The sequence below is a fragment of the Rousettus aegyptiacus genome, unplaced genomic scaffold (genome assembly GCF_014176215.1).
Source record: "Rousettus aegyptiacus isolate mRouAeg1 unplaced genomic scaffold, mRouAeg1.p scaffold_m13_p_1, whole genome shotgun sequence".
Classification (NCBI taxonomy): domain Eukaryota; kingdom Metazoa; phylum Chordata; class Mammalia; order Chiroptera; family Pteropodidae; genus Rousettus; species Rousettus aegyptiacus.
In genome coordinates, this window is record NW_023416284.1 from 174395815 (window position 1) to 174417167 (window position 21353).

The window sequence follows — 21353 nt, forward strand, 5'->3', positions numbered from 1 at the left end:
TGGGTTAGGCGCGCAGTGACCGGAGATGCGCAGCGGGACCCTGTGGCCGCCTCTGTTTTAAGGGGCCATTGTTTGGTGTCTTTATTTCTACACGTCCTGCCCTCTAGAATGATCAGTCCTCGGCTGACGCGCGGGTGGTGGTTGGATCTATGAACAGGACGTGTTTTCGCTGCAGACATCCATGGCCACGTTTGGATGTGGAGCGGAGGCCCTTAGGCCATCTGAGTAGGGAGGGATGAGCAGAGCTCTGCGGAGAAGTCGGAGCCTCCCTGGCGAAACCCAGGCGGCCTGCAGTCTGGAGAAGGCGCCAGAAGTTACTGGAACAAGCTTGCTGTCGGGCAGGCTCCCCCGCGGCTGCAGGCAGGGCGGGCACAGCCCCGAGCGTCCCACGTGGGCCCCGCCGCCTGTCCCCTGCCAGAGGCCAGTGCGTTCAGGGCTGCGATGTCTCTGCTGATTTTATAGCGACTCCTCATTCCAGAGCTTTCAAACGCCCTGCTTGCCAGGCTCTTCGTCACATGAATTTTTTTTTTATGTTCTTAAAAGTAGCCCCGAGCCTGGAGAGCTGGAAGAATTCATTTGTAGTAATTCTGCATGACTGGTTTTGTAAAGGAGTGTGTCCCTGCGGGGAAAGAGCGAGGCAGACAAGGGAAGAGCGATGGAATGACGGCCCCTGTGGGGTGACTGGCAGGGGAAGGGGGACGTTCCCGAGGGAGCAGAGAGAAGGAAGGAAGAGGACTTGTGAGCAAGATGGGAAGGCGTGAGCCAGCAGTGGAAGCAAAATGGCATGTGGCTGAGGCTGGTGCGCTCGGCTGGGCGTGTGTGTTGCCGAGCGCGCGACAGGGACAGCGCGGCACATGCGTGGACAGGCACGGACGCAGTTACAGTGCGCGACGACCCTCGCACGTGGGAAGGGCCTGGTCAGTGAGAGCGGCCAGTCATCTCTGGCGGGCTCCGGCCTTAGACCTGATGAAAACCACACTGAATCCCCAGTCGAAGTCAGCAGCAAACCTCTCGTTCTGTTTAAAGATCTGTATTAAGGTCTAAAACCTTTGAAGCAGTAGTGGAAGGTTTCTGTGCCCAGCACGTGGCCGACTGGTCCTGGTTTACATGCCAGCGAGTCAGTCAGCCACTCACTTTCTGTACGACTTTGGGGTGCCCGGTGGGGGTGGGGTGCGTGGAACCATCCTAAGCTTCCATAAAATGGGCTTCATAAGGGGACCCACCTCTTGGGGCTGCTTTATAACACATATAAAGCAGTGGGCTCAGTACCTAGCAATAAACATACTAAACACAAACATAATAATAATAATAATAATAATAATAATAATAATGATAGTGGTAGGAGTCATAAATTGCAGTGAGGAGGAGTTAAACTTCAGATGAGCTAATAATATAAATTTATTTTACTGATCTTTTCTTTCCCACATACAAAACCCTTTGAGCTTTACTTAATTTTCCTTAATTACTATGTTTCAAATGACACCAGCAGGACCGTGATTATAATTGAGATGAATCAGTTTCTTATTTTCAGGCACTTCAAGCCTTGCCAGGCCGTCACATCCCTCCGCCACCCCGTCGGCCCTCACCGTTCTCCTCCTTCAGGATTAGAGCCATGTCTAATCGTACCTGTCTGCTTCCTTACCTGCCTCGGGAGCTGGAGAGTAGAGAGGCAGTTAAAAAAAAAAAAAAAGGAAGAAAGAAAGAAAGAAAAGGAAAAAATCGTGTTAAGTTGACCCAGGGTGAAAGAAAACATAAAAAGCAAGTTGGAGAGAAAAGCAGAGCAGTGGGAGGGTTCTTAAGGGAGCGGGTGATAAACTCACCTCACTTCCGTACCTTCCCAGCGCCCTCTGCGAAGCTGGTGCCTGGCTTCACTCTGGGTGGTTCCGGCGAATTCTCTGGTTGCCCATTTTGAAGATTTTAAACATATTTTACATTCCTGTGCATTCAATAAGCACAGAGATTATACCCCCCAGATGCTTTCCTCTTTTTGTCTTGGTAGCTAGAAATGATAAGATGAAAGCGTACAGGGAAAAGGAAAAAAAAAAAACAACAACAATGGTAGGTTTCAAATGAGTTTGGAAAGATATTTCAATATGCAACAGGACCTCTTCGTGGGTGTGTCCACCTCTCGTATTTTAAGAACAGCTTTTGCACACGAGAACATTAGCACTGTAATTTAAAAGCTCTGATCACAGTTTTTAAAATATTTAACAAAGCAGTAGAAGAATTATAAGGGTTTTTTTTTTTTTTTGCTGTTATTATTCCACAAGGAAGTCTTATAAGAATGTTTCTAATTGTTATAACTAAGGGCAATATAAGAGGTTAATTTTAATGCTATATTGATACTAACTTCTTTTTAATTATGTACATTCACATACGTCAAATTATTCCTCCTGACACCAACATGAATAAAGACAATCCATCTCTGTCATGGTTGTCAGAAGTGTAAGGAGAAGTGGGTGTCCAGTTGTGCTCAGAACTTTCATATATTAATGCTAATCCTGTTTCCTAATATCTTGTCTATTAGATTACTGGAGGCTTCCAGTTCACAAATATTTTCTGCTTAAAGTCTTTGAGGAAAACCAAATATTCCCAATTGTCTTCAAGTGACGATGTATGATCGCTCTTTGTACTCAACATTGCTGTTTTTAACAGAATTTCTGTTCCTTCACCCCAAGTTTCTCTTTCTGGGAGAACTGCCCTATTTCTAGGTCTAGCTGTCCCATCTGTCTCTTGCCTGCAAGGAACCTCCGAGCTCCCTTCTTTCACGAGGAAGATGCGAAACAATAGACATGACCCAACAGGCACATGTATCATTTGTCACAACTCAACAAGAGGGCCATTCCTGGCATTTTTTAGCCATGTCTTCTGTATTGGAAGTATTATAGGAGGTAAATGAGGCTGAAACCTCCCAGTTTTTTTTTTTTTTTTTTTTTTTTACCATTCTTTTACTCCATCAACACTTACTTCCACATATCACCAATAAAGATCAGCCTCTCTATATTGTCAATTAGAAAACGGAATGAGAACTATCATATCAGCAACAGATGCTGCTTTTAACTTTAATTTAGATTCCTCTCTCTCCTCTCCCGGTGCCCTCCCCTCTCTCTCTTCCTTTATCTCTCCTTTCTCCTCTTTTATTTCCTCTTTTACTCTTTCTCCCCCTTTCTCGCTCCCTTTTTTGCCCCCTCTTTTTCTTCCTCCTTTCCTTCGCCTCTCCTTGCTACCCCCATTTATTCTCCCCTTAATCCTCCTTTTTCATTCTCTCCTCCTTTCTCACCCGCCCCCAACAATACTGGCAAAAGATTTTATTGTGTCGATGACGATACATTGTATTTTCAGTACAGTTCGCTGTGGAATGGGGGCCACATTATATAAACTCAGAGAAAACATTGTTCCCACAATAAGAGCTTTTGTTTCCAGCCTGATAGTGTGGCCAGAGACCCCCAGATCCCATTTCTTCGGCTGCACCTGCCTCCCCCATGGATGTGGACAGAGAAAGAAGAAAAAAGAGATTAGCTTGAAGGTTAGACTTCTGATACCTTATCTGCAGGCCCCAGCAGGAACTTTTTCTATACAGCCTGTTGAGTGGCTTATTTGGAAGAAAGATAAGGGTTTCTTTCATTTGAAAATGTATTCTTCTATACTCTCACGGCACTTTGTAAATAATTCTTATAAGACTTAAATTGTCATACTGTGACTTGTTTCTTGCACGTCTTTCTCCCTTACTCTCTTGTGAGCACCTAGAAGATTAGGGATCACCTCTTACTCGTCTCTGGTTGTCCCCCCTTTCCCACAGTATCTAGCACATAGGATGTGCCCCCCCCCCACCCCCAGTCTTTATCAACCAAGCACCTTATATTCAACGCAGCCATTGTAAAGAATGAGAAAGAACGATACTTACGTTTAGGAATTATGTGTATTTACCTACACTGAGTGGGAAAAAGTTGTGAATCAAGCATGGAATCTCATTCGATAGATGTACTTATGCCCAGAAGCATGCGAACTACAAGAACGAGACAAGGGAGCCCGAGCCATGTACTGTCCAGGCGAGGTAGGCCAAAAGATGTGCCTTGCCTTCGCTGCACCACAAATCCCCAGAGGTGTCTGTGAGTATTTGATCTGGGTGTGAAGAACTGCAGCACAGAGGGTACCGGCCAGCTAGAAAGGCCTAGAACCACCGCGCCGAGGCCTCTGGGGGCTCGGCCGGCAGCAGTACGTTAGTTTTGCCTCACCGTCCACCTGGGGGGAAAAACCAGAAGGAAGAATGAAAGCTGGTCAGTCCTTCTCCCCAGAGGGAGCAGCCCGCCTCTCTCCATGCCGCCTCCACGTGGAAAAGCAGAGGGAGGGCCGGTTTCATCGCTGCCTTTTACTTCACTCGCTGCCAGGTGGATGAGAAGATGTCCTGCTGGGAGCTCGGGGACAGCAGTCCTCATCCTTGGGGTGGAAGGTGAGAGAGGATAGAGGAGTCCGGACTCCCTTCTCCTGAAAGCCAACTTCGTCTCTGAGGCGCTTGAACCGCGACTCTCACCGTGGCTGGCCTCCCTCCCCCATTCTCCACCGCCAGCTCCTTACCGCCCCTCTCCACGGAGCTTATCGAGGACTCAGGCCGGGCTCACCTGTGTGGCTCCCTGGCAGTTTTATGGCTTCCGTTCTACTTTATTTCCCGATGCTGGAGTGGTCTTCGGTCTCCTTACACGCGCCGGTGGCTGCACCGCCTCCAGGGCATGGAAGCTTCTCCACGATCGGTCCTGTCCTCCCTGCAGCCTCGTCCCCCAGGGCAGCCCACCTCCAGCCCATCTCCGTTCCTGTTAGTGTCTCGGCTTCACCCTGCATTCGTGACCCCATGCCTCTGTTTACTCTTTTCTGCCTTCCTGGATATTGTCATCTCCTTTCTACTCCTTTCTCTCTATTCGGACTCCTGGTCCTCCTTAAAGATTCAGCTCCCTCATCCCCATCATCATCATCTCTGCAAAGGCTCTCCCTGCTCCAGAGTCCACCGCTTGCCCCTCTGCCTCCTCTCCCCTGCGTATTGAATATTTATCAGTCGTGTGGCCCAAACACTGGATTGTACTTATTTGTTTACACTTGTCTTTCAACTGTACAGGGAGTTCCTTGGGGGAAGGGATCATGTTTTATTCATTTTTTAGATTCCTAGCTTGTAAAGCAAAACTTGGCATGCATCCTCGTGTCCTAAAAAATGGAAAGAGGGAGAAGGAGGGTTCGTATGAATGAATGTGAATGTGCTTTTAAACAGTACATTGATATACAAGTGTACATTATTGTAGTTTCCATAGCAACCCAATGCAACACAAGGCATTTGGAGGACAGCTTTTCGGATGAGTAGATGACTATATTCAAGCAAAGGCAGAGGGATTAGAGAAACAGAAAAAGATGCTTCATCAAAAATAAAGACAAAAAATCTTAACTAGAGGTTATTTCAAAAGGCTTGGGATTTAGAAGTCTAACGACAGAAATTAGAGGAAAAAGAGTAAACCATAAAATCACTAGAGAGAATTTTGAGATGTGCGCAGCATCTAGGAACGGAGCTTTCTTGAATTTGAATTCTATCCCAGTTTCTGCTACATCTTTGCTGGATGGTTATCTAGACCAGGTCTGCTCATGACGGATGTGTGTGTTGGCGTTCCAATCAGTCACACGATGACACTTCCGTAAAATACAATAAAAAAAAGAATTACTTGAAAAATGAGACAGAAGCAGACACACAAAATACAGGGACAGATTTGTCATTAGAGTCAACAGATGTCATTTTGTCACAATGCTCTAAGCGTTTCCACACGCTCCTGATTCATGCATTTGTTGCAGATCTGTGACCAATGGTTTGCAAACTGCCTCCTGTGCATTTACCACATTTCAAACAGCACCAAATCAGACCCTCATTGGATATTTTCAATAACAGACGTTAAAGGGATGGAAAAAGTTAATGAGGACACTTATGTACAATTCTTACAATGGTGGAAACCTCTTTTTAAATTTACTTTTTAAGTACAGTTGACACGCACTGTTATATTAGTTTCAGGTGTCCAACGTAGTGATTGGACATTTATGTACCTTACGAAGCACCCACCACAGTGAGTCCGGTACCCATCTAACATGGCGGAGATCTTAAGGGCATAAATTGATAAGAAAATAAATACTTTAGGGAAAGTTTTAAGTCATATAAAAATACTCAGCGGGCGAACGGTTCTTTTTTTATATGTGTCCCCACCCCTTCCCCAAAGTAGAGTGGATTCTTGATCCTCTTGGAGAATAATTGTTTTCAATGCAGAGGTTTCGAATTGATCCTTCATTGTTAACTGTAGGGTATAGCCATAGGCGCTGACATCAAGCCAATAAAATTAATAAGCAGCGTGACAGGCTCTAATAAATTTCACTGGTGTCTTTACTCTGTCATTTGAGCACAGAATGAGCTGTTATTATCACTGAGCTTCAAACCTCTCATTTTGGCTTTAGATGATTACAGCTGCTAATGCAGTGCACGCTACAGTAGTTTTCAGTAACTGGTTTAGGGTTAAAGTATCATATTTAAAAGACTTAATTATGATCAGCAGGGGAAACAAGTTGTGGCCATAGGACTTTGATCTGTTGTCTGGAGTGGCCTGCAAAATTTGGACTCTTCACGATGTATGTGCTCAACCATTTCAGAAAACGAGCATCTTTTGAAATCTAGTTTCCATGTCGCAGACGCTGGGGTTTTGAAACGCTCTCGGTTGGCGATGGGCCATCATTTGCTGGAAGTGGGCCACGGTTCTTTGTCTCTTAACCCGACTGAAATTCTTCAATCCCTTTAACTCGGTCTTTTCCTCACATGCAGAATTTAGTTTCGGGTTTCTATAAACGGGCAAGCTTGGCACTTGGAGTGAGAGAAAGGATTGTTAGTTTTCTCATTAAACCCCACGGCAGTCAACCAGGTGGATCTGGCATTCAAACGTCATCTCTGTTCCCCCTTTTTCATCCATCCATTGCCTTCTGGTTTACTTTTTAACTTCGTACCCATCCATGCCCTTCTCTTCTACCTTCTTACTTTTGCATTGGATGTGTCCTTTTAAAGTGTTGATCAAAGTATTAAGCGACTATCAAATATAAGCGTTCAGTGCAAGTTAAATATTAGCCCATCCTTCTGTACCATGCGTAATTTTATGAAAATAGCAATGAATACGTGTATCTTTTTGAGGAAGTGTAGGTTAGGTTTTACATGTTCAAAATGCTATTACATCAGTTCTAGCCTTCTTCAGCGTTTCTTATTTGGGCATTAACTCTGTAGGCTATGCAGATATGTAAGCTCCTTATAATCGTTCTATGTATAAAAGCAAGAAGGCTAGATCTTGTTCTTATGGGCTTTTAATGTCAACTACACGTAAACCTTGTGAATCTAAGTTCTTATTGAGATGACCACTTTCTTAAGAAGAAAAGGTGTTAGCCCAAAGCTTGTTTCAAAAAAGTTTATGAACGTGGGTTCATGTATGACAGTGATTTTGATATTAAAAACCTAGAATGGAAAGTTATTGGATGTCATCTGTGAAATGTGCTACCCAGAGAGGTGGTGATGAACCCCTGCCTGTTTTTCATCTATGGAACATAAGCACGTGTGGGAGCGAATGTAGATTTTTAAAAGAGAAGAAACGATTATCTGATGGCTCTTAAGTTTTGGGCCCCTTTTGCTAGTGGCATGTAAATCCTATTGTGTTTGTGGCTGGACTTTGGAATGAAGTTTGACTGCTGGGATTTTCATGGTCCGGCTGGCTTTTCACGAGGTTTCTTCCTCTAAATGCTGCAGAACTGCCCTGTGACGTTTGGTAGAGGGTCATAGTACATCGTTCAGCCCAGGGTAGGGGACCGTGTTTATTTTTTATTTTACGTTATTTCAGCTGTTTTCACTTTCTTCTTTATTGTCCTCTTGCCTCCTACAGAGTTCCTTTTTTCAAGCACTGCTGAGGGAAGGGGGAACGTTCAGTTATGAACATGAACCTTTCAGCACATGGGACAGAAAGCGGTTTCCCCTCGGGCAGTTCAAATAGCTTCTAAAGCAAGTACGGTCAACCCGCTGTGGGTCTGAGCCCCACTTAGCTCTGTTTGGGAGCCGTTTCTATGTTAAAACATACACAATTATTTCAAAGTTTTTCATGGTTCATTCACATAGCCTATTAGAGAGCATATGGGAGTTATGTGCTTATTATTTTAAATAAATTGATATTTAAGGAAGAATTTAGTTCTATAAGAACCAATAGTTTTCTGACTTAAGTGTTATGTTTAAACCAACTCTGTCAAAAAACAAAAAACGAAAAAAAAGAAACAACTCAATTTTTCCCAGTTTCATTGAGATGTAATTGACATGTAACATTGTATTAGCTTAAGGTGTACAACATAATGATTATATATATATATATATATATATATAATAGGAAAACGATTACCACAATAAGTATAATTAACATCCTTCATTTCAGATAGAGAATTGTTTTCCTTGTGATGAGAAACTTTAAGGTCAATACTTCTGGTTTTCCCACTCTATGAATTTTAGAGTATTTTTGTCATATAAATCAGTCAAAGAAACAGCAGACAATGTTATGTAAGCCCTGATACAGGTAACTAGTCATTAGATTATCCATCTAAGGAAGCTCTGATACATTTGGGGGGGGGGGGGTAGATAATTAATGTATGCTGCACTTTCTCTTTGCTCGAAAACCCCATCCTATAAATATTATCATCATTAATAAAAGAGAGACACTGTTTTATCATAGTAGAGTTAATGAGCCCATTAGTATAATAATTACTTGAAACTGGTGTGAAAGGTGCATCTTGCATAACTAAAGATGACTTGGAGGAGGACCGCAGTGTTTAAGACATCCTTCTCATTGACTTCATAGGATTACCTTGACTGCATCAGGGACCACACGAAGCTCCCTCTGGGGACGGAGGATCGGTTAGCCCTCTTTGGAAACATACGGGATATCTACTGCTTCAACAGGTAAGCGAACGCTCGAAGGCGGTCCTCGCATGGGAACGGCATGAATTTCTCGCAAATGAACGCAGCCTGAGAAATCTTTACCTGTAATCCTTGAACTGATTTCACAAAATTTTGTGGGCCCTCCTGCCGTGAAGTCTTCCACCCGGAAGCATTCCTGTTTGTATGTGAGTCTCACATTTATTGGCTATATCCCATCTCGCTTAGTCCTCCTGGCTCAGAGGACACAGCCGTTTGCCCTGACAGAGAAGTGACATCTTCCTTCCACCACTCAGTATGAACAGGGCATCCGCAAATACATGCTGGCTTAGTCTGCAGCATTCCCACCTCCACTGGATTTTCTGAAATTTTTCTTCTGCCTAGGGACTGGGCGGGATGTAGTAAACACACAATAAATACTTTAAGTCATAGATATGTTAGTTCAGCTTAGTTAATATTAAAATTTTTAATGATTAGTTTAATTCAAACATGTATTATTAAGTACCTATTATATAGCAGGCACCAGGCTTAGAAAATTACCATAGTAAACAAGACAGACAGGAAGCCGAAGTGGATGGGGCAGGCAAATCAGTTGTTATAACACAGTGCGATGCGTTTTGGAAGACCAAGTGGTAGGCAGCTTGAGAGCGGACTCTGTTATCCAGCATGTCTGGGCTCGCGTCCCAGCCGTGTATGTATCCCTTAGTAAGTCTTTAGAGTAGAATAAGTAACTTCCTCAGTTCAAGTCTTTGCTCACGCCTTCCTTTCTCAATGACACTTACCTGGCACCTGCACGCATGCTTCACCTGCTCTGCTCTATTGCTCTTGGCATTTAGCAGTTACTAGCATACTCTACGATTGACGTTCGGGTCACGTCTGCTGTTTCTTTCCTCCCCATCACCACTCACAGAACGCTGTCCAAGTGCCTAAATTACTGCCCACGTGCCTAAAATAGTGCCTGGCCCATAGGAGGCATCAGAACTTTTGTGGAATGAATGAATGAATGAATAAATGAATAGAAAAAATTAAGAATATCTACCTCATATAGTTATTGTGAAGCTTCAGGGAACTGAGCCACTTGAAATATCTAGCTCAATACCAGCATAGAGGAAGTACCAAAATATTAACCAGTGATGACATTGATTTTGTTATATAAAATCCCCTTATAAGGTCCTATAGTGTCCGGCAGTTGTGTGACTCAACGCAATGCAAATTGAGTCCTCCCTCCCACTCTTGGAGTACAGAAATCTGTATAGGTGAGCTCCTTGAAAGTGAGACCCACATCTCCTCTGCCACCTTGAATCCCTAAACCCTAGCACAAGCCCGGCCTCTGGGAGTCGTGTTCGTTGAATTGCATCAGTTAATCCTTCAATTTTGAAAGCCTAGGCTGTCAAAAACGCCAGTGTTGCAACATCCCTGTCATTGACGCAGGAGACTTTGACGACCAGGTGCATGTTTCAGGACAGTGGTTCTCCACCTGGGTCACACACCGGAATCACTTGGGAAGCTTTTAAAAATATACGCGCTCGATCCTACGCCCCAGAAACTCTGATTAATTGCTCCGCGGCATCAGGATTTTATAACAAGTCCTCAGATGTTTGTAATGTGCAGCCAGGATTGAGAAACACTGTCTAGATCAAACAAACACAATCATAAGAAAATAGAGAAAGGATATAAAAGAGTCAAATTAGAGAGTTTGGAGTCCACGTGTTAGTAACGTGTTGGTGTTAGGGCAGGCCCCATTTAGCGGTTGCTGATGGTAAAGTCCCTCGAGGCCTCGAGTGGCTTCTTCTTCCGGAGCCCACAGTGGCACTGGAACCCTGGAAGAGGATGGAAGCCTGGATGCTGGGAGGTCCCTGGCACACGCCTCCTGGCGGTTGGGCTGCCAGCTGATGGTAATGACTGTTTATCTAGCGCTTACTTCATGTCAAGGCGCAGAGCTTCATGTGTATTTTCACCTTATATGCCTCACCTGGGCTTCTCTGCCTCCAAACCCCAGGCATTTCGCCACATTCCCCACTCCCTGGAGTTCAAATCTTCACGTGTCTCCTAATTTAAGGAAAGATAAGAGTGAAGCAGCCACCTGTGTCCACGAGAAGGAAGCCAGTCTACAGTAGTTGGAAGACTGAGAAGAACTTTATATTTCTGAGTCTGTTCTCTGTTCTCTTCGGTGTTCTCTGAACGAGGAAGTCACCAGACACGTCTAAAATAACCCGAATCAGAGAGAACGAGTCCCTGACGATGATGCGTGAGGCATCACTGTAGCGACACAATTACATGTGAACATGTTCATGCCTAGCTGTTTTTGTTGATCACATTGACATGTCCCTGTACATGCATCATCTCACTTAATCCTCTTACTAGCTCTCTGGGGCAGATAGGATGCTCATCTTCTAGGTCTGTACACATCTGACAGACGAGGCATCAGTCACACAGCCCTTTGCTCAAGGACGTAGAGGTAGACGTCTAACCTAGCCTATTCTGACTCCCTGCTTTTGTCAAATCTCTACTGATATCATTATTATTATTTTATTATTTTTATTTCATTACTATTTTCAAGAATATTTTCTTGTTAAACTTCTATAGTTGAATCATCTGTACTGTTTTGTCTCTATTCGTTTTTTATTTCTCGTAAACCTGGAGCCTAAATTCAGAGCTCAGACTTCTTTTCTGTTAAATTTGATTAAGTAAGAATATTGATGTGATTTTTTTATTTTAATGCCTCTTATGAATCCTTTTAATTTTAAAGATACAACTATCTGGCAAATCTGTGGTTGGGGCTTGAAATAATTTAAAAGTTTCTATTATTAGTTCAGGTCCAGATTTTTCAACATAATATAAAATTATTGTGACCAACTAAGCAAGATTTAAATCTCTAAAATTAGAGAGGGCAAAAAGAAAATGGTTTTATGCTGGCCCGAAAAATTCAGCTGACTAGATTTGTTTTTCAGGAAATATTTCCAAAATACAGAAAAGCATAGAGTATTACGATAAATACCCATGAAGCACCTCCACTCTATCAAAGCCTTTCCTTATGCCATATTTGCTTTAGAAATTCTTTAAAGCAGTGATCCCCAACCTTTTTGGTACCAGGGACCGGTACTCCACTGAGAATCTAATGCCTGGGGATCTGAGGTGGAGCTGGGGCGGTGAGGCTAGCTCTGGGGAGCAGCTGCAAATACAGATGAAGCTTTGCTCACTCACCTGCCGCTCACCTCCTGCTGGGTGGCCCGTGTGTGTATATGTGTGTGCGTGCGTGCGTGCGTGTGTGTGTGTGTGTGTGTGTGTAATGTTGAAGTCCCATGCCCATGAATGCCCCTCCCAACTGCATTCCGCCCTGGGGAGAATGGCCCCGTAACGTGCTGGCAAACTAGTTCTCCAGGGTGAGGACAAGGTGGGGGAACCTGAGCTTTATAGCGTTTGCCAATTTCTATGGTGGGAATACTCCAATCAAGCTAATAACAAGATACCACTGAACATGGAATCAGGAAGAGATAAGAGATAGTCAGAACTGGCTCAAGCAGGACAGTATAATCTGGCTCAATTTACCACTATAACTATCCAAGACTTGGTATTTTATTCCCAAGGATGATTTTGTTGCCCTGACTATATATGTATTTATCTATCTATTTAAAATATATAACATGCTTATTTCAAATGTGGCATAAATTGTGTTAATTTTTACAATTTTTTTTTTCACTCAACATCGTTTTTGAGATTTATGGTTCAATTTATTTTAACTACTATGTAATATTCCACTGGGGGACATATTACTTTGCATTTTGCTGACTGCAATAAGACTAAGCATCCTTTTTTGTTGGTCACTTAGATTTATTCTGTGAATTTCTGGCTCTTATCTATTGCCGTTTGTCTGTTGGTATGTTTCTTTTTCACATCATTTTATGGGAGTTCTTGATAAAATCTGGCTAGTGATTTCTGTGGATTATTTGAGTTGAAAATCATTTCCTACTATGAAGCTTGTATTTTAATGATGGTTTCTTTAAAAGGAAGTTGTGTAATTCCTAAGTTTGACTAAATAAATATACTTTTATAGTATATAGATTTTGTATATGTTTAAAAAATTATCTCCTACATTCAGTTCATACTTTTACTCTATTGTGTCCCTAAAAAATCTTAAAATTTTGATTTTCACAGATGCCTTTAATCTAACTAAAATCAGTGGAAGTATAGGATATGTTAGGAAATCAAATCTTATTTTCATATGGCTAGCTGATGGTCCCATCACCACTGGTTGAAAAGACATCCTTTCTATACTGATTTCTAGTTTCACATTCCTCCCATGTCAAGTTTATGTACGTATGGGTCTGTTTCAGGGCTCTGTATTCTGTTGTGTTGATGTATTTTTCATCCCTACCCCATACCAAGTTGTCCTAATTATTATTTTTTTATTTTTTATTTTTTATTTTTTTAGGTGAGGCAACCCTTGGTTGACCTCACAGATTGCAAGGACCTTATCAGCTTACAGTCTCTTATTTTTTAATTTTTATTTATTTTTTATACCTCCAGCACCTGGTCTTCCTAGGTGAATATTGTCTTAATGGTTAAGCCCACATTGCTCTTCTACAACAATGTCTTAGCTTTTCTTGACGCTTTGTACTATCAGGTGATTTTTTTTTTTTCTTCTTAGTTTGTCAACTTCCATAAAGAATTCTCTTGAAATTTTTATTGAAATTACATTTAATTTAATGATTAATTTTGGCAGAATTGACATCTTTATAATATTGTGTCATCCCATCCATAATCATATATCTCTTTAATTAAGCCTTTTTAAAATGTCCTATAATAATGCTTTATATTTTCTCCATCACATTCATACATGTAACTTTTAGCAATTAATTTTTTTGTTATTTTAACGAGAATATATTTTTAATTGGCTATTACTGTCATCTAGGAATGCTTTTGATTTTTGTATGTTCATACTGTATCCAACTTTCTAATCTTTCATATTCATTCTAATAGTGGATTATAGTGTTTTGGGTTTTGTTTTGTTTTGTTTTATTATCCATGTGGATAATGGTATCTGAAAATGAGGAGAAATTTTTATTTTTTTTTGTTTTCCATGACAATTTTATCCCTTGTGGGTATTATTATTATTTTTTTCTTATTACTTTGGGTAAGTCCAATCATATAATGTGGATTAGTTGTTGGCATTCTTATCTTCATTCTGACATTAGCAGGAATGCTTTAACTGCTTTACCATTATGTATGATATTTGCTCTTAGATTTAAATAAACACTTCTATTTTGCTAAAATATTATTGTTAATAAATATTGAATTTTACTTAATGTTTAATATGCCCTTGAAATTAGCATATGATTTATATCCTATTCATAACATGGTTAATTATATTAATAGGCATTTGGGTTTGAATTATACATACATTATTGGAATCAATTCCACCTGGTCTTGATGTTTTATATATTTATGTACTGATAAGTTTGATTTGTTTTTATTTTTTAAGAATTTTTTTCATGCATGTTCGTGACAATAGTATGTAATTTCTTTCCTTGTTCTGTCTTTGTTCAATTTTATTGTGTGAACTAGATTTAAATTGTCATTTCACGAAATCTTCCAACATGAAATGTTTTGGAATACAACCGAGATTTCATTTTTGTTTTCCTTTTTGTAGACAAATCTCTCTTTCTCTCATAATCCCTATGATAGCCTAGATATTTAAGTCTCCGGTTTGGTGTCTGGAAGAAATTCCCAAATGGTCAGAAAACTAGGTCAGTCAAAAGAAACCACTTTCCCCTTTTTAACTTGCCCCTAAAAATTCCAAAGCCATTTTTTTTTTTTTTTTTTTTACTGCCAACTAAAGCAGAAATGTCAACTGTTTTATACAGCATTGCTCTCTTGGAAAAGAGAAGAGTTCTCTAAACTGTAATTTGAATCTTTCTTTAAAAGTGAAGAGGGAGGAAATAGAGACCATTCCTCCATACTGAATTTCTATTTTGAAAATATTTTTTAGCAAATTAAAATTATCTAAGTCCTCTTTCTTCTTCAAAGATGGAGTAAAATTTTCCTTTACCCTTCAACTTGTCTTCTTTATTCAGTATACCTATGTAGAGTCACGACTGTGCGTAAAACACTGGGCTAAGTCTAGTAGTGGGATGAAGATGAATGATACCATTGTGTAGCAGAGGCAGTAAGTCGTATAATCAAGGAATGAACAAAATGCTTTGAGAACGCTGAGGAACATGCAATTAATTTTGTCTGAGGAGGCTAGTCACAGAGCGTCACAGAGCAAGTAACATGCATCTTAAACCATAAAAAGTCATTTGGGCCATGCTTTTTTTCTCCCTTGAAATATAATTTAGAAAGTGAACCATGGGATGCGTGTAACAGTAATGCAGTGAAAGGTGGGGGCAGGTGTGTTTCCCTTTAGTGTTTTTTCACCTCACCAAAGTGTCTTTAACTTCTGCACAATGGTAGAAATATTTTTACCTGCAGGCTCTTTCCATGTGGCCTTTTCAAGGCCAGCGCTAATGTGTCAGTGAAATTAATGGAACATTTAGTGCCATTAACCTCACCCCATTTTCTGTTCCCATATGCACATGTGCCTCTGCAGATGCAACGAGTTAAAATACCAGCCGACCTAGTTAGATGAGTAGAGTAGGAAAAGGAAGAGGTGCTTAGAGTCTTGCAGATCAGAAGGAGAGAGTCCCCACTCCCGAATCTCATTCAGTGTAAGGCAGTAAGGCAGTAGAATCTTCAAGGTCAAACTACAGTTTCTGACTTCAAGTCCACATCAGTGGTCAGAGAAAATTTGTATGTAATATATTCTGTGAAAGAGAATAGTGTTTTCTCTAATTACCCGTCCAAATGAGTGACTTGAGCTCAAGTAAAAAAACAAAACAACTCTTCTTTTTCATAGTCCTACTCAAAAAGGAGGAAATATTTGGAACATTTACTCAGGGAAAAGAGAAAATAATCAAAACCTGAAGGTGGGATGACTCTAATTTTAGTTGTGAGTGCAAAACAGTCTATGAGTCATGCCTTCCTGCCAATGTACACATGGAGCTGTTCATGAGTTACATGATGCAATGAGAAACCCAGCCTCACCCCATTAGGCTGTAACTCTAGAAAGACAGTCCTGTTTGCGATCTCTATGGAGTATCTTCAGTGGCTGACCTACCACATTCTATGGCCCCATTTCTGTGCCCATAGCACATGGCATATTATTTAATATTTAGTCTTCTTCCTGTTATCTCCCACAGTTGTTCATCGAACTCCAGCCACAGTGGCTTCCTTTCTATTCCTCGCTCAAGAACACATGAGGCCAATTCTGTCCTAGGCTCACAACCGATTTCTTAAGGGACTTTCTCTTCCGACTCTCCCCGCTCTCGAACATCACCTTCACTGAGAGCCTTCTACCACTGCTCCAGTGCCCTTCCATCCACACCCGGCCTCAGTCGCCCCCACCACACTGCCCTCTTCATCTGCTTCATGTTACACAGTACAATGTCCTATTATGTTGGGTTTTCCCCCAGTCAAACCAATACGTTATTATTTTTCACATAAACGTTTCTTGTTAAGTGATCATGTACTATGATGTGTGATTTTCTATTGTAATTTCATTTAGAGTGTTTTTTTTCTTTTTATTTAGTGAAATGGGTTTTTACTAGTTGATTTTATTGTGTAAGAATAAGATGAGATCTTCCCTCTTCACAAATTTTTAAGTGTAAAATATATTATTGTTATCTTAGGTACAATGTTGTATAGCAGATCTCTAGAATTTATCTTGTTTAATTGAAGCTTTATGCCCATTTAAACTCCTGCATTTCCCACACCTTCCAGCCCCTGGTACCCACCATTCTGCTCTCTGATTCTATGAGTTTGACTCCTTTAGATTCCTCATATAACTGGAATCATATAGTGTTTGTCCTTCGGTGACTGGCTTATTTCACTTAGCATAACGTCCTCAATTTTCATCCGTGTTATTACATATTGCAGAATGTCTTTCTTTTTTAAGGGTAAATAATATTTCATTGTATGTATATGCTACATTTTCTTTATCCACTCATAGACGTTTAGGCTGTTTTTACCTCTTAGCTATTGTGGATACTGTTGCAATAGACATGGGAATGCTCGTATCTCTTTAGGATCCCGAGTTGATTCTTTTGGATAGATAACCAAAAGTGGATCGCTGGATCATATGGTAGTTCCATTTTTAATTTTTCGAAGGATTTCTGTACTGCTTTCCATAGCAGCTGCACCATTTTACATTCTTACCAACAGTGTACAAAAATCCCTTTCCTTGCATCCTCGCCAATGTTCGTTGCCCTTTGTTTGATATTGTGTCATTCATTTACTTAATTATTAACACTTAGCACCCCTGATCAGAACATAAATACCATCGCACAGGGCCTTTGTCCATGTGCTTTGCCTATAAGCTCAGGGTCTATAACAGTGCCTGACACAGGAAGATTTCAATAACCACTGTGTTGAATGAAGAACAAACCAGGTGTCGGGCCAACTCTATTAGGATGCCAGCCCTGATGATAAGAACATGGAAGAAATCTCATTTCCTCCTCCTCACTCGTCCCATTTTTAGTATGTTTTATCCTATTTTAGAAAAGAGTTATAAAGGAAAGCTGGCCAGGTCACTCGAACAAGGCCTCCCAGGTAAGCTGTACCACATCAACGACACCATGATGCAGAGTTTAGCTCTCAGCTTTCTTGAATCGATCCGCAAACAAATCTTTCAATAGACATGTTTATAATAGAGTACAGGACTGGGATTCAGAGCCCTGATAGTAACCTCAGCTGTGGCCATTAGTTATTAGCTGTGTAACCTAAGGTAAGCCTCCTCCTTTTTATGAGCCATGGTTTCCTCACCTTAAAATTAGAGGTTGGGACTGGAAGGTGTCTGAGCAACCTCCCGGCCGTGCAGTTCTTATGCAATGAATGCCAATCATTTATTTACATGTGAGCTTTACCTAGAGCCTGGGTGGGTCCCCTGCGACACTTCCTCCTACCAGCAAGTCCACTCTGGAGATGAAATTAAAGCTCATTGGGGAGCTTGATGAGCATAACGTTTAGAACACAGGGAGTTAAGCATTGTCAGGAGTATTTCTATTAAACTGAGAAGTAATATGATGAATTCTGGTCAAACTTCTTCTGTGCTCAGAAAGAGGGTTTATGTTGAAAGACCTGGATACAAAACTTACATCCAGAGTACTTCATTCTCCAGTAACAGAAAACACTGGTCCAAAATGTTGCATCTTTGGCTATTCTTTTCTTTCAACCTTTTATCTTCATCCAGTGTTTAGGTTCCAATGATTAGATTTCAACTGTGTTTAATTTCATCAGACCCATCTTTCTATAAAAGGTTTTGTTTTGTTTTGTTTTAATTTGTATAAGAGTTTATTTGAGCCAAACTGACGACATATACCGAGGAGCCAGATCTCAAATTCTCCTATAAAAGATATTAATATAAATGTCAGAACTACATTTTTTTCAGAATAGAAACAATCTTACAAAGAGAATGTTTTTATGGCAATATTAGGAAAGAATATTTGGAATTGGGACTATCCTGAACCATGCATTGGGTAGAAGATCCTTTCAAAGTATAAGACAGATCAATGAATTTTAAAGTAACAGGGTGTAGTACATTGATATGGTTTTAGACTCCAACAAGCATAGAAGAAACTACCACTTGTTGAGTTTTAGTGTGATACCCAAGAAGGATATTCATACTTATCTGAAGAGCAATTAAAATATTCCTTTCTTTTCGTATGACATGTACATGAGGCTGGGTTTCTTTTCTATATACTTCAACCAGCAGACTGAATGCAGAAGTAGATGTGAGAATCCATCTGTGTTATAGTGGACAGTAGAGATTTGCAAAAATGTAAAATGATGCTATCACCAATATTTTTTGGTTTTATAGTTATTTTTTACAAAAAGTTATTTATAGTAGCATATAATTAGATTTATTATTAAATATACTGACTTTTTATTGTTCTAATTATCTAATATAGGAAATAGCAATAGATATCACTCACATAAAGAACTCTTAAGAGCGTAGACAGGTTCTAACGCCAAAAGTTTGAGAACCTCTGCCTTGAGTGAGGAGCGCCCCATGATAAATTCTGCTTCTGCAGAGTTTATGGTCAGCATTGGGGTGCCTCACCTTCAAATAGGAAAGGACAAACGAAGATCCGCAGATGCTTGGGGAAGGCCTCTAACGTGAATGACAGAAGCCACAATGGTCCAACAGAAAAGGAAGCTCAGCAAAAAGCAAGTGACAGGCAAGAGAAGTCCAAAATAACACCACCACCACCACCACCACCTTTGGAGATAAGAGAATATTTTACATTATAAAATAAAAACAGAAACATCCAAAGAGCTTATTAAAAAAAAAAACTTTGAAATTAAAAATCAGATATTAAAAATGAAAAAAGTCAATAGAAGTGATGGAAAACAAAGATGAAATCTCCCAGAAAACAGACCAATAAAGAAAAAGAGGGAAAATAGGAGAAGAAGAATAAGAAAACTTAAAGTATCAGACCGGGAGATCTAAACTGGGAATAATAGCAGCTTCAAAAAGAGAGAGAGGAGAAAATGGAGGGGAGGACGTACCAAAGGCATGATTTAGGGACAGAGATGCCTTGTCTTTTGGTCCCAAGATACCTGTACACGCTAACAAATTACTAAGGACCCAAAAAGACACTTTGCTTACTGTGATAGAAATTAAAACTGAGAAGTTGTTAAAATATCAGTTTATTCAATAATATTAATAAACCCACAGATTTTTAGGAAAATGATTTTACTACTCTTCTCACTACCATTTTTGGTACACAGGAGTTGTTTTCTATAGTTTACAAATCTCGTTACTGTCTGACTTACAAGAAGACAGCTGGATTCTCATACCTGCTTCTACTTTCCATGCATTAGGATATCGCAGATCATGTAGCCTCTGGAAATGTCCATCATACTCTCATGAGAGAATGAGAATGTAGTGCCTAAGTATGTTTATGAAAACAGTGGCCTCCTGAACCTCCTGAAGGGGTCTCAGGAACCCAGGAGTCACTTTGAGAGCTGACGTTTTAGAAAATTTCTCAAATGTTCAAATTGGCTTTGTCTGTGAAAAAAAAGAGCCATCCCAAGGCCTCTCCTCACACAGTCTCAGAATTATGTCACCAAAAAGAAAACTCAAAGCTTCCAGAATAAAAAATAGGTCACACAGAACCTGGATCATAGATCAGAATGATACTATTCTCAGCAGCATTGGAATTCATGAGGCAACATGAGTTCCCAAATACTCAGAGAAAATGACTTCCAACCAAGAATTCTATATCTATTGACATTATCAGCCAAGTGTGAAGGGAGAACATTTCGAAATAGGAGTCTCAGAAAATGTACTGCTGCAATAAATTACCCCTGCTCAGAAAGCCGCTGGGTGCTATGATCTCCCCAACGAGGGAGTACATCTGAAATGGTATCTGGGAAACGAGGCTTCCAACAAAGAAGCTAGAGAAAGGGTGTTGTTGGGGTGCTGTCGGAGACAGTACCCGGCAGGCCTGGAGGGCAACCTGTTCAGGTGGGAATGAAAGGATGGGGGGCTGCTGGAGGGAGGCCACCAGGAGAGAATGCAACCGATAGATGATCTGATGAAAAATTTATACAATCTGAGGAGAAACCAGAGTATATAGATGATCTGATGATTGAAGACAGACAAGCGTTATTACCTCTGGCACAAAGTCTTAGGGTAAATTAGAGGTGTGTACTTTGATACAAAGCAATATATATATATATATGTGTGTATACACACACACACACACACACACACACACACACACGTATGTATCTCTGAGACAATTTTAACTTGAGGGAAAACATGGTTGTACCAGAAAGGAAATGTAATTATGATATATACTGTAAGGCTCAGCTGAAAATCATATTTACATAGTTCTAAAAGTATAAGCTTTAATTTTAATCAAATTTCATAACAGAACTTGTTGAGAATTGGAGGAGGGCAAATTTGGGGGAAATTCAGGAGCAAATAATATCTAAAATGGAAAAATAATGAAAATACACTGTCAACGTGTTTAGAAATTTGGAAACATGGTTCTAGCAGAAACAGCTAGAATTGAAAGTGCTTCTAGAAAGTGGAAGTCAAGAGTAGGACACAATGCAGGAAACTGCTTGTTTTTTATTATTGCTCCTATAGAACTATTTAACTTTTTATTGAGTATTTAATACACAGTTAATTAAAATAAACACTTAACATAGTAAAATATATGTTAATACAACTTGTATGGAGTGCAATTAGGAAATGTGTTTAACATTTGCACTGAAAACACCCTTTTGACCCAGTAATTTCATTTGTAGAATTTTATCCAACAGTGGGAAATTAGTTAAA

The 21353-nt window shown here is 40.4% G+C and overlaps 1 protein-coding gene across 6 annotated transcripts in view; it reads left to right on the forward strand.

Moving 5' to 3' along the window:
• Nucleotides 1-21353, forward strand: part of PLEKHG1 (pleckstrin homology and RhoGEF domain containing G1) — a 192552-nt gene that overhangs the window by 130303 nt on the left and 40896 nt on the right. For all 6 annotated transcript variants that reach the window (XM_016149133.2, XM_016149135.2, XM_016149136.2 and 3 more), the window contains one exon: nucleotides 8889-8989. In XM_016149133.2, the coding sequence (XP_016004619.2) occupies nucleotides 8889-8989 (101 nt within the window). The remainder of the gene's footprint in view (nucleotides 1-8888; nucleotides 8990-21353) is intronic.